The 21,014-nt window shown below is 43.2% G+C and overlaps 1 protein-coding gene across 2 annotated transcripts in view; it reads right to left on the bottom strand.

The window, feature by feature from the left end:
- AP1AR (adaptor related protein complex 1 associated regulatory protein) overlaps positions 1-21,014 on the bottom strand; it is a 391,174-nt gene that overhangs the window by 274,801 nt on the left and 95,359 nt on the right. For both annotated transcript variants that reach the window (XM_069630653.1, XM_069630654.1), the window contains exon 2: positions 9,313-9,361. In XM_069630653.1, coding sequence (XP_069486754.1) covers positions 9,313-9,361 — 49 coding nt within the window. The remainder of the gene's footprint in view (positions 1-9,312; positions 9,362-21,014) is intronic.

A 21,014-nucleotide genomic window follows, 5' to 3' on the forward strand; every position in this document is an offset into this window, starting at 1 on the left:
AACTTTCTCTCCTATACAACACCATCGAACACTGGATGAAAGAAAACTGGATGTGTCTAAATGGCTCTAAGACTGAGCTCATGATCTTCGGATCTACACAGGCCAGAAAAAAATTGAGCCCTGCCTTTAACTCATTTACCATCAAAAATATCCAGATTCCAATATCAGCAAAAGTAAAGACCCTAGGTGTGTATCTTCAAGCCTCTCTAGGCGCTGAAGCACATACAAGCTACCTTAAAAAAAACTGTCAGTACCATCAGATCCTCCTTAAAAAGATCAGGCCATTGCTAGACCAAAAGAACAGCATCATCATCGCTAGGGCCACTATATTGTCTAGATTGGACTACGGAAACTCCCTACTCTTGGGAGCCAATAGTAAGTGCTTGAAAAGATGTCAAACCATCCAAAACAACGCCATCAGAATGATCGCTGGAAAATCATGGAGAGAACACATCTCCGGAGAAAGGAAAACCCTCCATTGGTTGGCTATGGAGGAGAGAATCTCCTTCAAGTCTCTTACCACGGTACATCGCTGCCTATATGGCGCAGCCCCGGCCTACCTCAAGAAACAGTTTAAATGGTACGAGCCACCCAGGAGCCTCAGATCATCAAATACAGGCAAACTACAAACCATTATAACTAAAAAACAACATGGCCTTGGCAAGGCCTTCCCGACATTAGCCATCAGAAAATGGAATGACCTACCCACCTCATTAAAACTTGAGCCTAACTACCTCTCCTTCAGGAAAAAACTGAAAACCTTACTTTTTAAGTAAATCCTGGGAACATACTGAATCAATTTGAGTTAACTTAGGCCTTCTCTCGCCTAGTCCCGTCTCTTTTTCTGTTGTCCAGTCTATATGTAAGCGTTCTGATGCCCGCAGGCTTTAACGCTATATAAACAAATAAATAAATATGTCCATTTAAAGGAAGAAAAGTGTGCCCTTCAGACCACACCACCGTTTATAACCACCTTAGGAGAGAATGCAGTACTGTGGAGTGTATGAAAAGAGTGCTGCAAAAAATATTTGTTGACAGTAAAGTAGGAGGGCATGTCAGTTTAAAATAAAAAAATAGGTCACCGTTTATGCACTCGGAGCAAAAAACACCTAAAAATACAGAAATAGATTCCCAGTTTCGAAAGCTAATGAAACAAGAAACGAGATAAGGCGTCACACAAAGAAACTTTATAAATTCTCCTGAACCAATGTGGCTATAGAATGCCACCATTTTTACACAAAGGCCACAAGGGGAAATCCACCGATTATGGAGCTGCTCTACAAGCCATATTGTGTGGATTTGGAAACGTTATTGTACCAGAATGTCAGCTTATCATAATATTGTAGGGAACTAATTTCCTCACAGTACTCTAGATAGTGAAGTGCACCCAGGAGGTGGTGTAAAAGGGGACGGAGGGTGCGGGGGATGGATTTCCCAGAATCGTGCTCATCCACTGCAGATCATCTACAGATGGACAGACATTTGGAAACTACATCTCCTTTAATGACTCATTAATGAGTCACAAAACTTAAGGTGGATCCCAAACCATCTAGAGCAGTTTCACACAGGAAAAACTTGCCAAGTTCCCTAGAGGCCAGAGGTGTATACTTTCCCCCACTCAGAATTAGAGGAGTCGAAATCAATTCACAAAACCCACATATCAGTTCTCACAGCTCCCAACATTCAACTTTCACACCAAAAGCCGGACCCAAATATCCACAGGTAACCAGTTTTCCCAGAAACCCAGATGTGCACACCAACCACTACTCACTACAAAATACGAGGTTATTGTTACTCCCAAAATGCATCACTTTACTGAGAACAAAACCCAGAATGGATTTCCAGAACAGGTCATTGAAATAAGGAGCAGGACAGAAAATAGTGTCAGGGCCATGTGGAACTCATAACCTTAACAAACACCTTCCTAGGGTTCTCCCAGAAACTTTTTTTTTTAAAGGTTGGACAGGCCACAGAATAGGAGAGAGCAGAGCTCTGGCAGCAGGAACAGAACAATCCACATCATGTGTTCACACCGTTGACAGACATGCATCAGAATGAATAAGCTCCTCCGATCTGCCACGGGGCCGGAAAAGCTTGCCCGAAGACCTGATTAAGTGTTCAGGAATATTCAACGGGCATGTAGCCATAGTGCCATAAAAATGACGGGTCTGGAGGGCGGAGCGGGTCAGTTGGGAGGAACCGGGTTGACAACTAGGATGCCGTCAGTTTGTCTTGCAAGCAAACTAATCTCACTATTTGCTTAACCATCAACAGAATTGAGAGCACAAGTCAAATAGACTTTCACAGTTGGTGCCGCGATTCGGAACAGTCTTGCAACGTGGTGTGGCACTGAACTTGCAGAGAACCTCCTCTCAAAGGCCCCACCTGCACAGCCAAAGAAGGTAAGGAGTCCTAATAAAAACAATTATAAAATAACTTATGTGGAGGATGCCTGTAAGCGCTGCAAAAGCATGATCTGTTCAGGAGGTTCTAGGGTTGTTAAGCAACAGGAGATTCTTTTCTCGGTACGCCATTCTAATACTTATTTTTGGCTGTTTTAGTGCAGCGGTTTTGACAGTTATCTATTTCGGGGTAGAAATAATATGTTTCAAAATAGTGGAGTGGTAGTTTAGTTAGGCTGGTCTGCTAATAAATATGTAAAATGAAGCTTATTTATTCATTATCAGTATTTATATTTTAGTCAGGGTACTAGTAAAATGGGAAAAACTTGAAAGGTTGGGTGGGAATCAAGCAAGGAGTAACTACTATCCCCCTGAGAACATTACATGCACTACGCGGACAGGTTAGGAGAGCAGAGGGACACTTACTAGAAGCCACCCGGGTGTCACTAAGGGGCTGGGACAAGGCTCTCCGACGGCGTCACATCACACCGGGCCTGTGACCATTCACCCCAATGGCCCATAATCAAGATTTTACTCCTGAGAAGAATAGGTTCTGGGATAACTGGGGACAAGCACGGACACTCCATCAAAAAGAATTGTACCGAGCAGGAAACCCTCTCTCATTTGAGGAATGCAAACAGACATTCGGAGTGGGAGAGAAAGACGATACACGTACGTACAAGTCAGACATTGGATACCTCAGAAAGAGGTAAAAAAAGCAGCCTCTAGAACCGCGATAGGGTTAGAACTGACCCTGCAGGAAGGAGGGACGGACGACAAGAGCACAATCCAGATTGTACAGATTATTAGACAAAGCACAATCGGGGGATCAACTCACATACAGAGATAACTGGGAGAAAGATCTGGGCACACCCATTACGGATGAAGAGTGGGGAGAAATATCAAGGAGGGCCCACAAGGCATCCATATGCACTGCAGTTAAAGAAACTGCCTACAGATGATGCTACAGGTGGTATCTGACTCCATACAGGTTGCACAAAATGAACCCCTCCTACCTGCTGGAGCCAATGCAGGGACAGAGGGGATTTATACCATATGTGGTGGGATTGCCCCAAAGTGAAGATATATTGGAAGGAGGTCCTGGGGCACAAAAAAGAAACCACAGGGAAACAACTCCCACTCGCACCAAAAGTGGTATTCTTGGGAACGGTGGTAGAGGGAGTTTATGCAGCAACAGGTAATAACGCTTCGCTCATCACCCAACTACTAATTGCAGCAACGAAGACCCTAGCCCAACTGTGGAAAAATGTGGAAGGCCCCATGATAGCGTGCGGGTGGGGCGAAATTTGGAATGTATTGGCCATGGAAAAAGTGGGAGCGCCGAGGGAAGGCAAATACCAGAAATTCCTGCCGATATGGGACCCATTCTTGGATTTTGTCAAGGATGGGGAAGCCCAACACTACAGACCAACGCTACTGGGAGCAATTCTTAACTAAAGACTCAAGGTATGGAAGGAGAAAATAGGAGGGCACCCAGATGATTCCTTGCCTCGAGAAGATACCTCACATTCACAACATGACTAAATAACGCAGAAATTGAACCATACCATTGAGGGATGGGGTGGGAGAGGGAAGCACAATGTTGGGGACGGTTTGATCTTTAGCGGAACAAACTATTTGAAAGCAAAGCCTCGGATTCTGACCAACGAAACTGAGATAGGCATCTCAATATAGGATTGTACTATGTGCTGAAGCTACCATGAAGTTAATGTGTAGTAATTGTAACTGCTTTGAAAATGGAAAATAAAGTTTTGAAAAAGATCTTAATCCAGTGGGGACAAGGCAGCCCAAAACTTAAATAAGGAAAGACAGATTGTTGCAAGGTGGGTGCCCCATATCTCTTTCAGGACTCCCCCCTGAAGTCTCTGTTAAATACTTCTCCCTTCTAAGGAACGCAAAGGAGTTGAGTCAAAATGTGCGTGGTAAAGGGGCAAGTGATTACAGGGTAGCTGAGGATAAAAGGAGGGACAGAATACGGGCAAAGGACAGTCTAATTGGGTGAAAGCCCCTCCTAAGCGCTCTCCCGCACATTTCATGTTAACCAACTTTAATACTACTACTTGTGACTTCGTACACTCTTGGTATTGTCAGACTCAACTCAATAAGCATACTCAATTCCCTATAGAAGTGACGTTTAACCTAGACAAGTTTGGAGTCCTAAGATGTGCACTGGAAGAACAGTTGGGCAAAATAAAGCCCAGATAAGGGAGAGCGTTTGCAACATGGTTATAGCAGGCGTGCAGCTAGATGCAATGGCTCCAAGTTTAGGGGGCTGAAAGACGTGAACGGCAGACTGTGGGGACAGAAGGTTTCTGAGGGCATCAGGGAAACCAGACCCCAAATAGCAGATGTAAAGACAGATGCTGGGCATGACTAGCAGGAAGAGTGAGAGAACAGAAGACATGTAGACTACTTTACTAGTGTGCACGCAATAGCCAGTGCAGGGCATCGACAGGCGGAACAGTGAGCACAGGTGCTGGCAGCTGTCCATCACCCTGCTGCTGTACAGTCCCAGGCTCCAGGACCATCCACACTGGTTAGACCCTCCAATGCCCGACACAGCTCTCTCAAACTCTGTAATGAGAAGACGTACGCCATATGCGAGAGATACTACGATCTTCCAAACACTTCAAGTGGATGCAGGGAGGACATGAGGAGTAAGGGAACCAGCAGCCCCAAATGGTTATGGGAAATGTCCCATGGACACCAGGCAAAAGGCATACATTAATTTTGCAGAAATGATTAGTCGAGATTGCTAAATAAAATCATTTTGATTAGCAGTCCAATTTATATGATTCACAATTAATTGTATTATTTAGAAAGGCACAGGAAGTCAATTGCAATAAAGGTAAAGGTAGGACTCAGACCTTTTTTAAGTCTTCTGGGATTGTGTTGGTGGCAAATGAGCGGTTGATAAGGCTGGTGATGAAGGGTGCGAGTTCAGTTGCCCATTCTTTTACCAAGGTTGCAGGGCAAGTATCACCCTTGCATCTAGACGGTTTTAGACCTTAGATTTATTAATGGTGTCTGAGCTGGACAGTGGTGTGAAGACTAATTTATTATCCTTGAGGAATTCCGTTGAAGCAAGTGCCATTGGGAGAAGGGGATTGAGATTGAGTTTAGATTTTTTAGAGCTATTTTTTGTTGTAGTGAGGAAACTGTCTGCTAAGGCGTTTTGGATTTTGGAGCACCCTTGTTCATTTTTGATGGTATGGTCTGGGGTGGGTGCTGGTGATTCGAGTTCACAGAGAATTGTAAATAATTCTCTGATATTGGACTGGGAATTTGAAATTCTTTGGTTGTTGACTTCACTCTTTGCTTTAATGATTTCCTTTTTGTAATTGTTAGCTAGTGTCTGGAAGAGGGCTTTATTCGTCAGTGTTGGCGGCTTTAGCCAGTTTTGTTCTGCAGACATTTTAGTTTTAAGCCTGGTATGGAGTTCACGGATGAACCAAGAGTTAATATGTGCGATGGGTTTGGCTTTTTTATTTTTCAGAGGGGCTACTTTTCAATAGCTGCAAACATGACTTTATTGTAATTGCGGACAAATATCGAGGGGTCATTGTCAAAGTGTGACAGGTCAAGTAAAGGTTTTAGGAGAGGTAACAGGTTGTCTCAGTTAATATTTTTCGTACTTCTGGATGGTGCTGTGGGTGCTAGTATGGTGTGTTTAGCAGTTCTAGTGGTAATAGTAGTGGTGAAGATTATAGTGTTTTGATCAGACCAGGGCATGGGGGGGGGGGGGTTAGAGAGGATGTCCGTAATGCAATTGGTGTCTTCTATCCAATCTAGAGTACATCCTTTTTCATGAGTAGGTGAGCAGATTCTTTGTGTAAAGCTTTGGGTTTTCATGGAATTGGCCAAAAGGCCAGCATGAGTATCCAGTGGGTCGTTTAAACCTAAATGAAATCGCCCAAGATGATGACTTTACAGTGGGGTACCATAACTTTTCCTGACAAGAAGCTACAGTTTCGAGGCCGACCACAGCCAACTAATTGACACATAGCACTAAAGTACTGATTGATGGAAGGGAGGCTGGGTGAATCTTGGGGCATCCTGCACCTGGTTGACCATTCTGCGTGCTGCTAATTAAAGTGGAGATTTATGCATGGGGTTGAAGCCAACCCAATCATAGTGGACCAAATAATCTAGGGTTCTATAGATAGTAGAACCAATGGGACGTTGTACTTTTAGTGACGTCCACTGTAGCCATTTATGAAGGAAGGGCTTAGACACCCACCTAATGATGTTTATCCAATCCTCACACTCCGTTACCATATATAGATATCGCACCTATATTTAAGTTACCTTTTCCAACCAATATAATTGCATGACAAACTTTTGAGTGTTACACGTCAATGATGACGAATTTTGGGTAGAACTGTTACTGTTTGCATGAAGTTAATGGGAGTTGAAGCGAGACAGGCTTTTTTTGTACTTGTCATTAAACGGACTCCCCTTTGCCAAAACATTGAGTTGTCCTTACTGATTGGTGATGGAGTAAGAAATCCTACACCCCATCCACCTCAAGGTGCAGCTATCTCTAAAAAGTACCACAGAGCAAGATCTGACTATGGGCCTGTCAGGGGTATCTCGCTCTCGTGGTACACAACCACCTGGTGATCCAGACAGATACCAAACTGCCTCAGGGATAACACCTAACTTAAGGTTTAGAATTAGTCAAATTGGAAATGCTGGCCCCTGTAACCAACTCAGCTGTAATGTCTTGATAAGTTAGGAAAGGTCAGGTCATATTGGCCATTGCAGAGAGAGGGATTGTTGGGAGAATGCATTCAACTTGCACATAAAAATAAAGATGGAGTGGAAGTGGCATGGAGCTACAGGACAACTATTCACAGGCATCTCCCTATTCGGAATTGAGAGATGGCCACATTTGCACCAGGCTGTAAAACAGCATCAGTGAAAAGGGTTGGGCACATGTGGAGAAGTAGGATATTTAACAGTGAGAGGAAGTGAGGATATATGTGTGTGAGTGTGAGTGTGAGTGTGTGAGTGAGTGTATGTAGGAAGTGCAGCAATGCCAGTGCATCTCAGGGACCCATTTCCCGGTCTCTAAAGCAGTCGAGTTTTCCACTCTGTCTTTTTCAAGCTGTTCAACATTTTGGTCTGCAATACTGAAGTCAGTTACTTTGAATGACTCGACAAGAGCAAAATACAAAAATAAACCATTACATATTTCATTTGTGAAAGATAATTAGCAAATGGTAGGATTTGATGCATTGACAGGAAAAGTTTGCTGAAACAGTGTGCCACGTTAAAGGGCAGAGGATTGGAGCATACATTTAAAATCTTATGGAATCTACTTGAGAAAAATTAAGATGGCAGTTAATCAATTGCAATCGAGTACTTGCAAGCATCCTCTGGGTTGGAGCCAGAAAAACAGACTTGATCCATATGATACATACGACTGTGGGAAGTAATCCAAAGAGCACTGCACAAATTAGTAATTCACGGATTTTGACACGCCAACCCTGATCCTCTATAAGGATGGGTCCTGAGTCTAGTAAAAGAATCAGCTGTCAGAGAAAACCAACAAGACATATTGGTAACAAGACCAGAGCAGCTCTCACGTGGGCACCATTTTGACATTGTAACCCTATGCTCACCCTTGGAAACCGGTGTCTTTACTAAAACACATGCACCCCATTTGTAGTTCAGCTTATGCGTCTCATTTTAATCGTGTATTTCACACATGCCCACACAAATTCCTGCTGAAGACCAGGAAGAAGTCTGAAAAAGATCTTCCAATGTCATAAGTAGAGGCCACTTCCTCTGCCACCATCACAGCAAAACGAAGCCAGAAAAGGTTGTGCCATAGTTCAAGAGACTTGGAAGTTTTGGTTAGTTTAAAATCTACATCTGACCCTGCAGCTTGTCAGGTTATGGGCAGATACGACTAAGATAAAGTCATGTCCTGATATTTAGGCAAACATCGGTATATTTTGTGTGGAAAAGGAAATGATCAATCAAGAAAGCAGCACGTACAATAATATTTATATTTTTAAGCTACGGACCTCTCTCCCGCCTCACAGCACCACTCCAGCTTTTCAGCTTTTCCTATGTTTGCCATGGCTTACAGTACAAGTCTATACTGCTAGAACTCCAAAAGCAAACTTTAAAATAAACAAAAAGGTAGATTGCAAAAAAAAAAAAAAAAATGAAAAGCTTGACAAAAATGGAAATGATGCAAGTATTTGCGACAAAAATAAAAAACACTATAGTTTCCAGTTTACTATCATAAAGATAACGATTGCCATTTGGTTTAGAGTAGAATCTGCAATGCCTGGTGATAGACAGTTGCCGTGAAGGTATGGAATATATACCAAACACGCCTGCTTTCATTCAGAAGGTTCCATGTGATAATGTCCCCGCAAAAATTTCGCCATGCACGAATGCCACTCTTTTTGCGGACACATGGTCATAAGGAAAATGCAGGGGACACCCAGCATTTAAAAAAAATGTTTTTAAAGGGAGCAGGGACACCCCCGCTCCCATTTACCTCATATTGTCCCCATATATAATGTCGCCTATGCAGTTTATATGTATGGCAACATTATATACAGGGATAATATTACCTGATACAAGAGGTTCTGTAACTAGTATTCCCGGATTAATCCATTTTAAATTCAGGACTACAAGTCCCATAATGCAAAGTTAAACCCAGGACAGGATGATCGTAGCGTGAACGGAATGGGGCATGAAGGAGGATGTGGCAGGTTGTCACTGCTTTGGGGATGTAGCTGCATGCTTCGTTCAAAAGGTTCAATGCACCTCAGGCCGCAGAAATACTAAATACAACGGACCATAGAGCGAAACAGTGTAAACGGACTTCAAGGAAACTACACATCACATAAGAAGTAGTACTTACTTCTATAGTATAGTGTTCCCCAGTTGTGCAGGTTCTAAAATACTTCGATCTGAAATAAAAAAAACACAAAAACAGATTTTTCAATGAGGCTTAACGCAGTGAGTACACAACATTGGATGAAAATCACAAAAAGTGTCAATTGTGTGTGGCTACCTTGATGGAATCAGATAATACACTAAACTTGAGCAGGTCTGATGTTAACAGGGTCTGTCTCAAGTCAGGTCTAACGGCATTACAATGAACAAACGAGAAGGCTTGTATGCTCCATTTAAAACCCAGCTAAAATACCAAAATGATTTATGCAAGCCTTTTTCTCCACTGTTCAGTCACCACCTCTTGCTCTGCCTCTTTGCAATTCCCCCAAGAAGATTTGAATAAAGTGCAGAGCATTCGTACCAAGTGCTGCGGCTGAGGAGCAGTCAGCTATTTATAAGCGTTCCCGGGAGCAGCGAGAAAAACATCCTTCCGCACAGGGGCGTTGCTAGGGGGTGGCTAAGGGGGCTATAGCCCCTGATCTTTTGGTTGTAGCCCCGGATAGAATCTCAGGAGCTACAGCCAAAAGACTAGCTATCCCCCAACCCCATAGCTAGCCCCCAAACCCAACAGTTCTGACATCAGCATAGCCCCGAGTCTTTTCCAGACCTAGCAACTCCCCTGCTTCCACAAGCAAGCCTTACTTAGTCACCATTTGTCCTAGGACTAGCACATTACAACCTCACAAATGATATGATAGGTTAATTATAACACGCTTAATACCCAAAGCTTTCTAAGCGCGGAACCGGGGATCGGACGTGTGGTGCTCCATGTCGTCTTGCTTCCAAGGGGAGCACTTTGCCGCTGAGCTATCCTCCCGAGACATCTGGCGCTCTTACACCGGTCGAGCAACTTGACCAGTGTGGACACCCCTTTATGCAAGCATTCGTAGTTGTAAGCTTGGTGAACAGAGCTCTCTAGTTTCCCATGGACATGGGAGAGAAGGTCATCCAGTTCGGATTGTTCCCTTTGAATTCTGGGACTTGTAGACTTTTCTTACCCATTCAAAGTTTATGAAACTACAATTCCCAGAATTCCAAGCAAAAGCAGGACTGGATGCCCTTTTCACGGACGCACTGTTGCCAACATTATCAATTCCAGTATGGGTATTTTTTCTCTGCATTCTGGGACTTGTAGTTATGCTCTTCCCATAATAAACTTCAGACTACAAGTCCTAGACAAAGTAAAAACCCAGATTGGCTAAGCACCTACAGATTGGAATGGATAATGGCCGCAACTATGAGCACTGGCAACTTGAGAGTGCTGTGTAAGGTACACCTCTCGAATAGAAGCCCCTGCCTATATAAAGAGCGAGCAGTTAAGTTGAATTTAAAACCTACACCTGTAAGGCACACCTCTCGCATAAAAGCAATTCCCTGCCTATAATGAGCAAACGGTTAAGTTGAATTTAAAACCTACAACCTGACTTTTTCCGTTGTTTGTCTCACTATACGGGAGGGTATGCCCAGACCCTTGCTTGCTGCACCATAGCTGGACAACAAGTTGCACCTCACTGATTAGGCTCAATCAAGTCTGGAATTGTTCGTGTTTCGGTGAAATTGTTACATGGGTTAGCAGGTCACTAGGTCAGGCTTGGCAGACCAGACTGGTCTGCATATGGCTGGTGCCCTTCTGCAAAGGCACAGCTGCTCAAAAATGATGGTGTGTTAGATTGCCCTTACTTATTCAGGGGTGGCATGAAGTACACATACACACGATAATGGTGGGCAATCAATCAGATTCCAGGGGTAGCACGTGCCACCCGAGGCGACTCCCTGGACACAACTTCAAATGTTGCACCCTATCGTCATAGCTATCAGTCAAACGTTGAAGTCCCTCTTGACACAAAAGGGTCCACCACAGTGTAATCACAATAGAATGCATATGCAGAGGACAGACAGTCTTCTGAGGGCATCGGATGGATAAACACTGGAATTCCCTTTGAAAGTTGCATCAAAGTCGCAAATATTTCCCAATAGGAGTCAATTTGTGGGCTCATATTTTGGGCCAATTCGCATATTTACATGCAGTCAATTGTAACGCTCCAAGTTGCAACTTATCCTCACTTCAACGATTTGAAAATAAAATGATGCCACTCCTTTAGATAGCATTTCCAAGCCTCTACCATCTTTTTAGTGATAAAAAGAGGTGTACAATTACATGCCATGTGTTGCCTATTTAGCACCTGTCCCAACCTAGGCCTGGCTAGGTGGACTGCCTGCTTGTCTCCGGAGGGAAATAAAGAAATAAAGACATTCTCCATGGCGGAGTAGCATTTTATTTATAGTGCATATACTTTGTTCTATTGGTATTTTGGATAAAGCCATCCAGCTCACCATGGGTCTGTGAAGAATATAGAATTAATAGGGCTGTGTGACATATTGACTTTTGGAGATATATCAATCTATATTCATAATAGATATAGGATGAGACAATGGGGGGTCATTACATGTTCCGTGGTCTGGAAAAATTGCCGGTATAACTGCCGATAATTCCGGCACCAGCAATTGTTCGTGACCGGGGAAACAAGTTTGCCGGTGGAGGCACTGTCTTACCACCAGGTCTGACTTGACGTTAAATCAGTCCCCCACCGGCAAATAAATGCCAGAATAGGACTCCATGGAAATGGAATGGGGATTTACTGCCCTTTCCACCGCTTGTAATAGCAGGATATCAGGAGGCGAAAACAGTAGGGGCAGTTTGCCTGTATACCGCCAGAATACCAGCAAACTTGGAATGAGCATTCACAGCTTCTAATTTTGTCAAAGATACCCCAAAGCCATCTTGGAGAGAGCCCATCTGAAAGCCCGAAAATTAAATCGAACTACCCTGCTTTCGACCAATAGGACACCAGAGCAGAAAAACAAGATGACAAAATTAGGCTCATTCTTACGTATGGAACCCATGCCAATGTCATTCGAAAAATAATGCATCAACATTGGCATATTTTGCAATCGGATGAAGTGTTATCAACAGTCCTCAAGGAACGTATCAACATCACCTTCAGGAAGTCCCTTTCTATCAAAGATTCATTGGTTAGCAGTTTTTTGTCCCCCCCCATGTAAAATCTCGAACAGTTCTTGGCTTAATACCAACATCAGTGTTTTTTTTAAATGTACTAAATGCAAAGCATGCAAGTTTGCCCTGAATAGAACACATTACACACATCCTGTTACAGGACAATTGGTTGAACTGCAGAGTCACATTATGTGCAATACGGAGTTGGTGGTCTATGGACTCTTATGTTCCTGTAACCTCTGTACATTGGAAGTACCATTGGCAAATTGAAACTCAGAATTTTACAGCACATGCGAGCCATAAAAAAAACTTTGATCCCTCCTATCCTACGGCAGTTCACTTCAAGGATGCACATCAGGGCAAATAATTCATTTTGGATTTTGAATCCAAAAAACCCAAAGGACACAATCTCAATGAGGAGTTATACACTTATCTAGGAACTTAAGCAATGGGACAAATGATTACCTGCTGTTCTCTTCTGCTCTCTGGTCAGCTGCTATTTTGAGCATTGATCTTAATATATTTTACTATTTTGGTAGAAATCTCTTCATCTTTATGTTCATATAGACAAAGCTCTACATAGTTATCTGAATGAAGACGTGCAATGTCATCTTACGAAGTCTTTTTAAATTTTGAATTTGTTATTTGTGCTTACATATTTGCTATATATTTTAATTCACTTGGGTGATGATTTATTGGCCAGTTTTAAATTCATGGTTGTCCGCTATAACACATGGCTGTAAAGTTGTTTTGATGATGAAGTCGGTTCCTTCCCTCCCTTTCTTTTAGCTAGAATGATAGTGGCAGTTAGTATGTGTGAAAGATTTTATGTCCTATTTTTTAAGGAAGATGTACAGATATAATGAACACACAGGCAGCACTATATAATAAGTAACATTCTAGGACCATGTATATTTCAGACTTGACAATGCAAGATGCACTTTAAAACACTATGCACTTTAGAGCACTATGCACTTTAACTACTTTACCTTATATGGCAAAAGGCAGAAACATGCATTTTATAATATGGCTGATTAGACAGCTTTTTGGTAATGGGCCATGCATTATTTAGGTCCGTTCTTAACTTAATTTGTATAGAATACTCAACAGCATATTTTTTCAGGCTGTTCCAGGTTTTATATTGGCAGTACAAAGCGATATCCTTGCATTTTACATCAGAAGCATGGATTAATTCATTATGGATCATGCCGTCGTCCTTCTAAATTAGCCATTGTATTTTTACAGAATTTTTTCTGGTTTTAACCTGATATAATTGTTAACTAATCATTATACAATTGGGGCTTACCAGTATACAAAGAATTAAAACGACCTGTTATTTATTCTAAGCAGCATGAATTCTATAGTGTAAAGAGTTAATACTAACATTGTAATAATGGGACCTATGCAACCTCTAAAATGGCTGCCGTGTTTTACCTAATGTGAACCTATGCATTTCACATGGGAATGCAAGAAAGCGAAAAAGGACAATTGACACCACAAATCATAGAGACTGGTTGGATGCTTGTATATATACACAAATTTTAAAGCATTTGTTTGTACGTGAACAAGCTGCAAGACAGCAGCGAAACGCGTTGTATCGTGCTTTTTTAATTGTTGGCCTGATGCCCAAATAAAACTGGAAACTACAAGGACTTTATGCCGTATTGATCTTGGGTTTTTCTTATCGAAGGAAAGTGTTTGCTGCCGGCGTTCTTTATACTGCTCTGAGTGCTATCCCTATATACATATATGTATGTATGTATACATACATACATATACACACACACAATTACATATACAATTCTTTATGTACATTGTGATATTTACACAGCTGTGTGTATTCTCAAACTGGAAGAGGAACACTGTATTTGCACTTTATTTTGATCAATGTCTTATAATACAAAGGTCATTGTGGTATCTCATGTAGTTGGCGGCTTACAACTGAGCATTTAACCCACAAAAAATAATCGGGATATATATTCTATATCACCATTCATCCCAAAAATATTGAGATATGAGTTTTGGTCCCATCGCCCATTCCCCAAGAAAGAAAAAGGAGAAGATGAACTACAAAGTCCCCTCTGCCCACAGGTGGCCTGGCAAGGGGAAGAGCACGATGAGGAAGGAAAAACCGTTCGGAATCATGGCTAGAGGCAGCTAAGGAGCTATAAGCAGAAACCAGCTGCATTGTTTAGCAGATCCCTGCTGGGCCGTGGCCTTGAGCAGCCCCCCAGAACTAAATGAACCTCATCAGCCGGCCCACATGTCAGCTGCGGTGCAAACGGGTGAAGCAGAATGGGCAGGTCGTCCTGCGCCTATCTGGCACAAGGGGTGCGGAGCAGAAGATGTAGGGTGTGTGCCCCGCCCAATGACCTCCACATTGTGCATCTGCTGTATCCTCAGGCACTGTCTGAAGAAATAGATGCACCCCTGACACAGCAGTGATCGTGGCACCTGTAAGGGGAAGGTTCGGACACAATGGTGGTACGTTTTTGGATATAGACTTTTATTAATAAAAAAAAGAGGGTTGGAAAAATGCCTCTCTATCCCTAAAGCTAAGTGGGGTTTCCCTACCTCAAAAGGAAACTAGTGAAATCGTAAGAAGTATGAAAAAAAGTCCGTCACTGTCCAAAAACCTTCTTCTGTCCATAACACCAATAACCTAAGATAACTGTGCAAAGATGATCTCTTCTCAAAAGTAAAACTTGTTATTGGTGTTTTCAATTAACAGAAAAGTTCCCAGTTTCGCTGGTAATAAAGTGATGCAAAATAGTATTCCAAAATACATGATTCTAGCGACAAGGTTATGCTCCTTTCCCCTAGGCTTCTTATCCCAGGTTGCTGGATACCTCACGAGGAACGGTTTCTTAACTTCACAGTTCTTATAACATGTCAACTTGGTACGCTGCGCTAACAAGCGTAGGAACCCAATTTTAGTGTTGCATTCCTTTCCCCTAGTAGGTTTCTTATCCCATTTCCGTTCTATTAGACTTCTAGGTCCTTCTATTTTTACACAATGTATCTAAATAATCCAGGAGAGAATTTGTCTTGAGTTCATACTTCTTTGTCCTATCAACTTGGTCCAGTCTGCTACCAAGCGTAGGTTCCTTTTGTCAGTTTAGGGTTCGTGGCCCTGTGAAAAACCAGAGGGCGTTTCACAACCTAGTTCCTGGGGATCTCGTACTCAGGTGGCCAGTGAAAGGCCATCGCTTTTGGATCCCGACCCTGGGGGTAGACAAGCGAGGAAGGGTCAACTGGGAAGGGGGTCCTCAGGGAGTGGGGGAGAAACACCTGATGGCGAGACATGGTATCCCCTATTTCCACAACCCATCCAACCCCCATCCCGGCTTATTTTATGGGAAACTACAGCTCCCATAATTCCTCCCGACGTAACATTGCCAGCTCTACTGAGGCGAGAAAGATGAAAAATAAGGTCAGGCAGATTACCTCCACTGACTTGCACTGACTGTCCCAGTAAAGAGGCCAGGCAGAGTCGAGCACGTTATTGCAACTATATACACAACTACAACTTTTTAACACTCCCGTTCAGACGAATAAAAGTTGACACGCACAGGCACACTGAGCGAGGCTGGGTACGAGAAGGAACAGCTCTTTCGGGGCTGATACGAACCAGGCGATGGATGTCGGAAGACATAAGGAGCTGATCTGCTGTTACGAAGATCGAGAGAGCGACAAGCGAGAACCCCCCCACTTTCGGGAAGCTTTAAGTGTTCCAAGACTGAAACCGAGTGAGCATAAGAATTAAACCTTCAAGGTACCTGAAAGCAGCCTGCGACCCTGCTGGTTAACGACAGAGTTGGGGAGGAACAGAGAAGGCGTTGGAAGCAGCCTTGACTGCTGCACGAAGAGCGTTGATGAAAGAAGGCTGAGCAACACAACCAGTGAGTATCGAAGCAACATAAGTCTGGTTTGTGTTAAAAGAAAAAATAACCAACTTAAAAGTTGAAGGTTGCGCATGTGCCAATAAAACACGTAATGGAAAGCACACATGTGAAATTGTAAGAGGAATGGATGGTGAAATTGCACATTTGAAAGTCTCTGAAATGTTCCGAGTTGTTTGGAAACCAAAGACAAGAAAGTAATCGTGATCCCAAAAGAAAGTTGAATGAGTGAAAAGGAAAGTATGTAAACCATGAATATGCCAAGAGGGCAAAGTATATAAACATTGAAAAAGGACAAGAAGCCAAACTAAAGAAAATAAAAAAACTTCAAACATCAAGAAGTATTGCTGTTACATATGAATTTTGGAAAAGACCAAGAAGGCAAACCAAAGAGAATAGGAAACTACAAGTACCAAGAGGCATTGGTGTAGTAAGGAGGAGGAAGATTGTGGATTGTAGAATTATTGCGAGGTCGAAGTGGTTATGCAGAGCTCTATGTAAAATCCATGCAATTTCGAAAGTCTCTGATAGTGAAAAAGATACCCGAGACAAAACGTGGGGAAGGGAATCCCCACAAAGAGAAAGACAGGGTTGAGTGAGCCCGGCAGAGGGAAGGCTGTACAGTAAAGGTCAAATGTGGAACTGTATATTTATGATAAGTAAGACGAAGCCCAAGTAAGTGATTGAACTACCAGAAGCTTGACGCCCAAAGCCTGAACTGTTAAATTGTACCAGTAAGCCAAAGTGTGCAAGATTGAAAGAACTGTGCCATCCACCTACATCTTTAGGAAATTCTCTAGACCCTGTGGTGCTGAACGTGGGCAAGGGAGTTATTTAAATACATTCTAAAATTTCTTTTGAGACACTATTTTCCTTTTGAATTCCCTTAACACATTTGTCAACTTGTTAAGGAGGGCAAGGTTAGGTTTTCTTAGTATAGACCTAATAATGTTGACTAGTGGGACTGTTTTGTTATTTATTTAATGGTCGAGATTACTCCCATTCTAGAGTTAGGGCCAGTTAGGAATACTACAAACCCAACAAAATTACCACATAAAGGTTTTCGAAACTTGTATCCATGGTGTCTGTGTCTACTAGTGTTACCATGCCTTACTTACAGCACTCTCGTTCTCAACCTCTAATACGCGTGCAAGTCTGAGACTCACAATGGCTGGTTTCATTGCCTTCTTACGCCAGTATTATCTAATGGACTGTCTTTTCTTTCACTCACAAGGTCCCATTCCTTCTTGCACTTTAAAGTTAGGTTTTTAATATGGGTGCGGGTCCCAGACTCGCACTGCAGCTTATTGTTTTCTTGGTTTACTTCCTTGCCAAGCATACACCTCTTCCTTCTGGACTTCTTTTATCCTCAGGGTTCCAGACCCTCTTGTTCTCTTATTTAGGTGCGGGTCCCAGACACAGTGTTGCGTTGTATCCGCTTGGTTCACTCTCCTGCCAAGCATACAACTGTCTCTCATCCGCTTCAGGGTCCCAGACCCTTTCTTTTGGGTGTGGGTCCCAGACTTGCACAATTGCATTGTATGCGCTTGCGCTTGCTTCACTCTCATGCCAAGTATACAACTGTCTCAGTTGCTTCAGGGTCCCAGACACTTTCCTGAGCTCACAACGTTGCTCCCCCGCACCTCACAACTCCCGGGAAACCTGCATACCTGTTCGCGTCCTTCTCTGCAGTACCGCCGGTTCCCGGGCAGCAGTATCCCTTCTGGAGGCTCCAGTAGCATTCGGGAGTCCAATGGGGTCTGCAGCGGCTCTGCAGACTGAAGCCTTCCTCCAGCCGCATGTTCCGACTCTTCCGCGATTTAATGCATCCTGCGGCTCGCATCAGATGCTTCCATGCACACCTCCCGCTATTCCTCTTCGGGGGGTGGCGTGAGCTAAAACTGCCTTTGAATTCCTGCATTGAACTAATGTACTGCTTAGGGCCAAACACTGGACTTTGGAAACTAGACCACTCATTCTGCTTCTTGAAAATGATCTTTGTACATGCGGCCATCTTCTTCGTCGCAGTACCAGCCTTAAAGCTAAATACTAGATTTGTATTTATTTGTATGCATTATCTGGGTTTTTAGCATTGTCATTTAGATTAAGTGAACTGGGTTGACAAAATGTATCCGCTCTGTCCAGGGAGGGGGAATGAGGATTTAAAGTTGGAAAAGGGGTTGGAGATAGTAAAGCAAGGCGATCTCACGTTCTCCGGTGATGGTCATCCCCAATCCCATAGTGGGATTCCTTCCCCATGTGATGCTCCCTCGGTGTACCACCCCCAGGTGGACTATTGTACCATGGACGCACCACCCTGACCCCATGGGAAAGGTCTCCCCTAGGGGAGGAGGGACTACGTCCTCAGATTTGTCACATAACCCATTGGGCACGGGGCGTGGCCAGGAACAATGGGGAGATGTAGTCTGTGCAGCAGTGATTATGAACACGGAGCAACCATTGAAAATGTTGTAGGTCCCGACTGTGCAACAGTGAATGCAGTGCCCCTTGTTATGCTATGTTATATGGCATTTATATAGCGCCCAAAGCACTGTGGGGTGTACGCCCTTTGAAGATCGAAGTCCAAGGTATGAGGATTGAAAGAGGATTTGTAATGCATTTGTGAATTTTAGCCAGCACAAAGGTAGGGAGGGATGGCTAAGTCCCTTATACCGATCCATGGGGATCTGGCTAGTGGATGGGTGCTGTGATAGACTGTCAGGAGAGTAGGTGAGTCAAGGAGACCGATAATGTGCCCAGCTGGGCCGAGTATTTGTCATGGGACTCTGCTACATTCTAATGGCAGAGGTGATGTGCGTTATGAAGTAGAGTAGTGCATTTCTGCAGATGTATGCGGGGGAGTGGCCATGCCCCAGGCAGGATACTGCTAGGTTCCATTGAGATGCCTGTGGCAAAGATGCAAGGTAGTAGCAGAAAATAGTAGTATGTGGTTAAAGAGGCACAGCATGAAAGGGAACATTGCCTAGGAATGGCCAGTGAACAGGGACTGGTCCCAGCCCCATTGACACCATCAATTAAATGAAAAAAAGGTACCAGGGTGTAGCCGACTGCAACAGTCACACCCTGTTGATATTGTAGATAATTTTACATGTATGAATACATGTTTATTATTAGGCGTTATAAGTGTAGAATGATGTATGTATTCATTTACTATCATGTAAATAATCATGCAGGGTTTTAAACAGTTATTTATGCACTTTATTTTATAGTAGAGGAGTTCTGTATAGGATGCCCTGGCATGAAGTCTGAGAGACAAATGGAGGTTTGCTAAAGGCTGCCAATGGGATGAACTGCCCATTGGTGTCATGTCTTGGACCCTTCTTAAGAGTGGATGGTGCCAAGTAAGGAATAGGGGCCTGTCCCATCAATCAGACCCGTAGGCTCCATCATCGATCCCTCTCAAGGAGGGGGAGCTGGTGGGACAGAATCCTCAGACAGAAAGAATGACAGGAGAAAAATGTATCAAGGGTTTTAGGTGGTGTAGTGTCATTAACTTTCATTTATTGGTTGTGTGATGTCTAAAATCAAAAAGGGTCCCTGTTGGATCACTTAAAAAAGCCACCCTGGTGTCTATGTTCCAGTGACTGCGGTCAACGGTAAGGTAGGAATCCGGGGGTAGCCATCTCCTGTTGCAGGGAGGGTTTAAAATCTGTTTTAGATTGGCAGCTGGTCTCTGAGGAGTGGGGTGGCGAGTGGTCCCTGCCTGGCCTGTGGTAAAGGCGTGTGCACCCTTGCCTAGCCAGGGCTAGAATTACAGGTGCCTCACAAAAAACATTTTAAATTAAACAAAACATGTCGTCATAAAGCAGTGACATGCAGCAACAAATATATGCAAAGTATACTAGCCTGGCTCTCTGAATGGCACGTATCCCTATTTAAGCACTACAGACAATTTGCTCTGTCTGCCCTCAACGTGTATGTTCGGTCGTCGACATATAGGAAGAAACAAAACATTTAGAGAAGTCTTGCACCCTCCTCAAAGCCTGAGCAGATCACGGATGTTCCATCAGTGGTGGTGTCAAGGTTCTGCTGCCCTCAATGAGGAGAAACAGCACCTCGAGGTGACAACGCAAGTACAAAGAGGTCACAAGAACAGTAACATATTCCCATATTTTGATTCAAAGGTTCAGCATACATACATACAGACTGGTGTGTAGGTGTTGTATGCGTGAAGGATGGGGGGGCTGTGGAAAGAAGTTTGTGTACAGAGAAGGTACAGGTGTTGGTATTGGGTTTCTATATGGAGGGAAGAGAATGCGTGCTGTGGTGTGGAGAAAAGGGAAGAGTGGATGAGCCACAAATTGTCCCCAAGTTAATCTATATAGTGTAACGTAAAATCAGTGATCTGCTCAGTTACACTAACAGATCACATTTGAAAATTAAAGTCACTGGGGCACAAAAAGGTACAGAAAATAAAAAAGACGCTTATAGAAAACAAATTCGTACATAATCATAAATAAATGAAGAAATGCAGCTTTCACCAATCATCTAGTTTGCACTACAATGAGTAAAAGCTAAAGAAAATAAAAGACTGTTACTAGTTTAAAACATTACAAAGCAAAGTCAAGTCCAAATCTTGAGATGCAGAGTTGAGAATCTGCATTATATGCAGAAATATTGCACTTTCAGTGCGGTGAACCTATGTTTTTTCCAACAGACAGGCAATAAGGTCTTACAATTAAGTGCCTATGCTCGCCAGCCTCAGCCTACTCATCACATTCAACACCG

This window comes from Ambystoma mexicanum, chromosome 6q (assembly GCF_040938575.1).
Source record: "Ambystoma mexicanum isolate Mex_15411 chromosome 6q, UKY_AmexF1_1, whole genome shotgun sequence".
In the NCBI taxonomy this organism is placed as follows: domain Eukaryota; kingdom Metazoa; phylum Chordata; class Amphibia; order Caudata; family Ambystomatidae; genus Ambystoma; species Ambystoma mexicanum.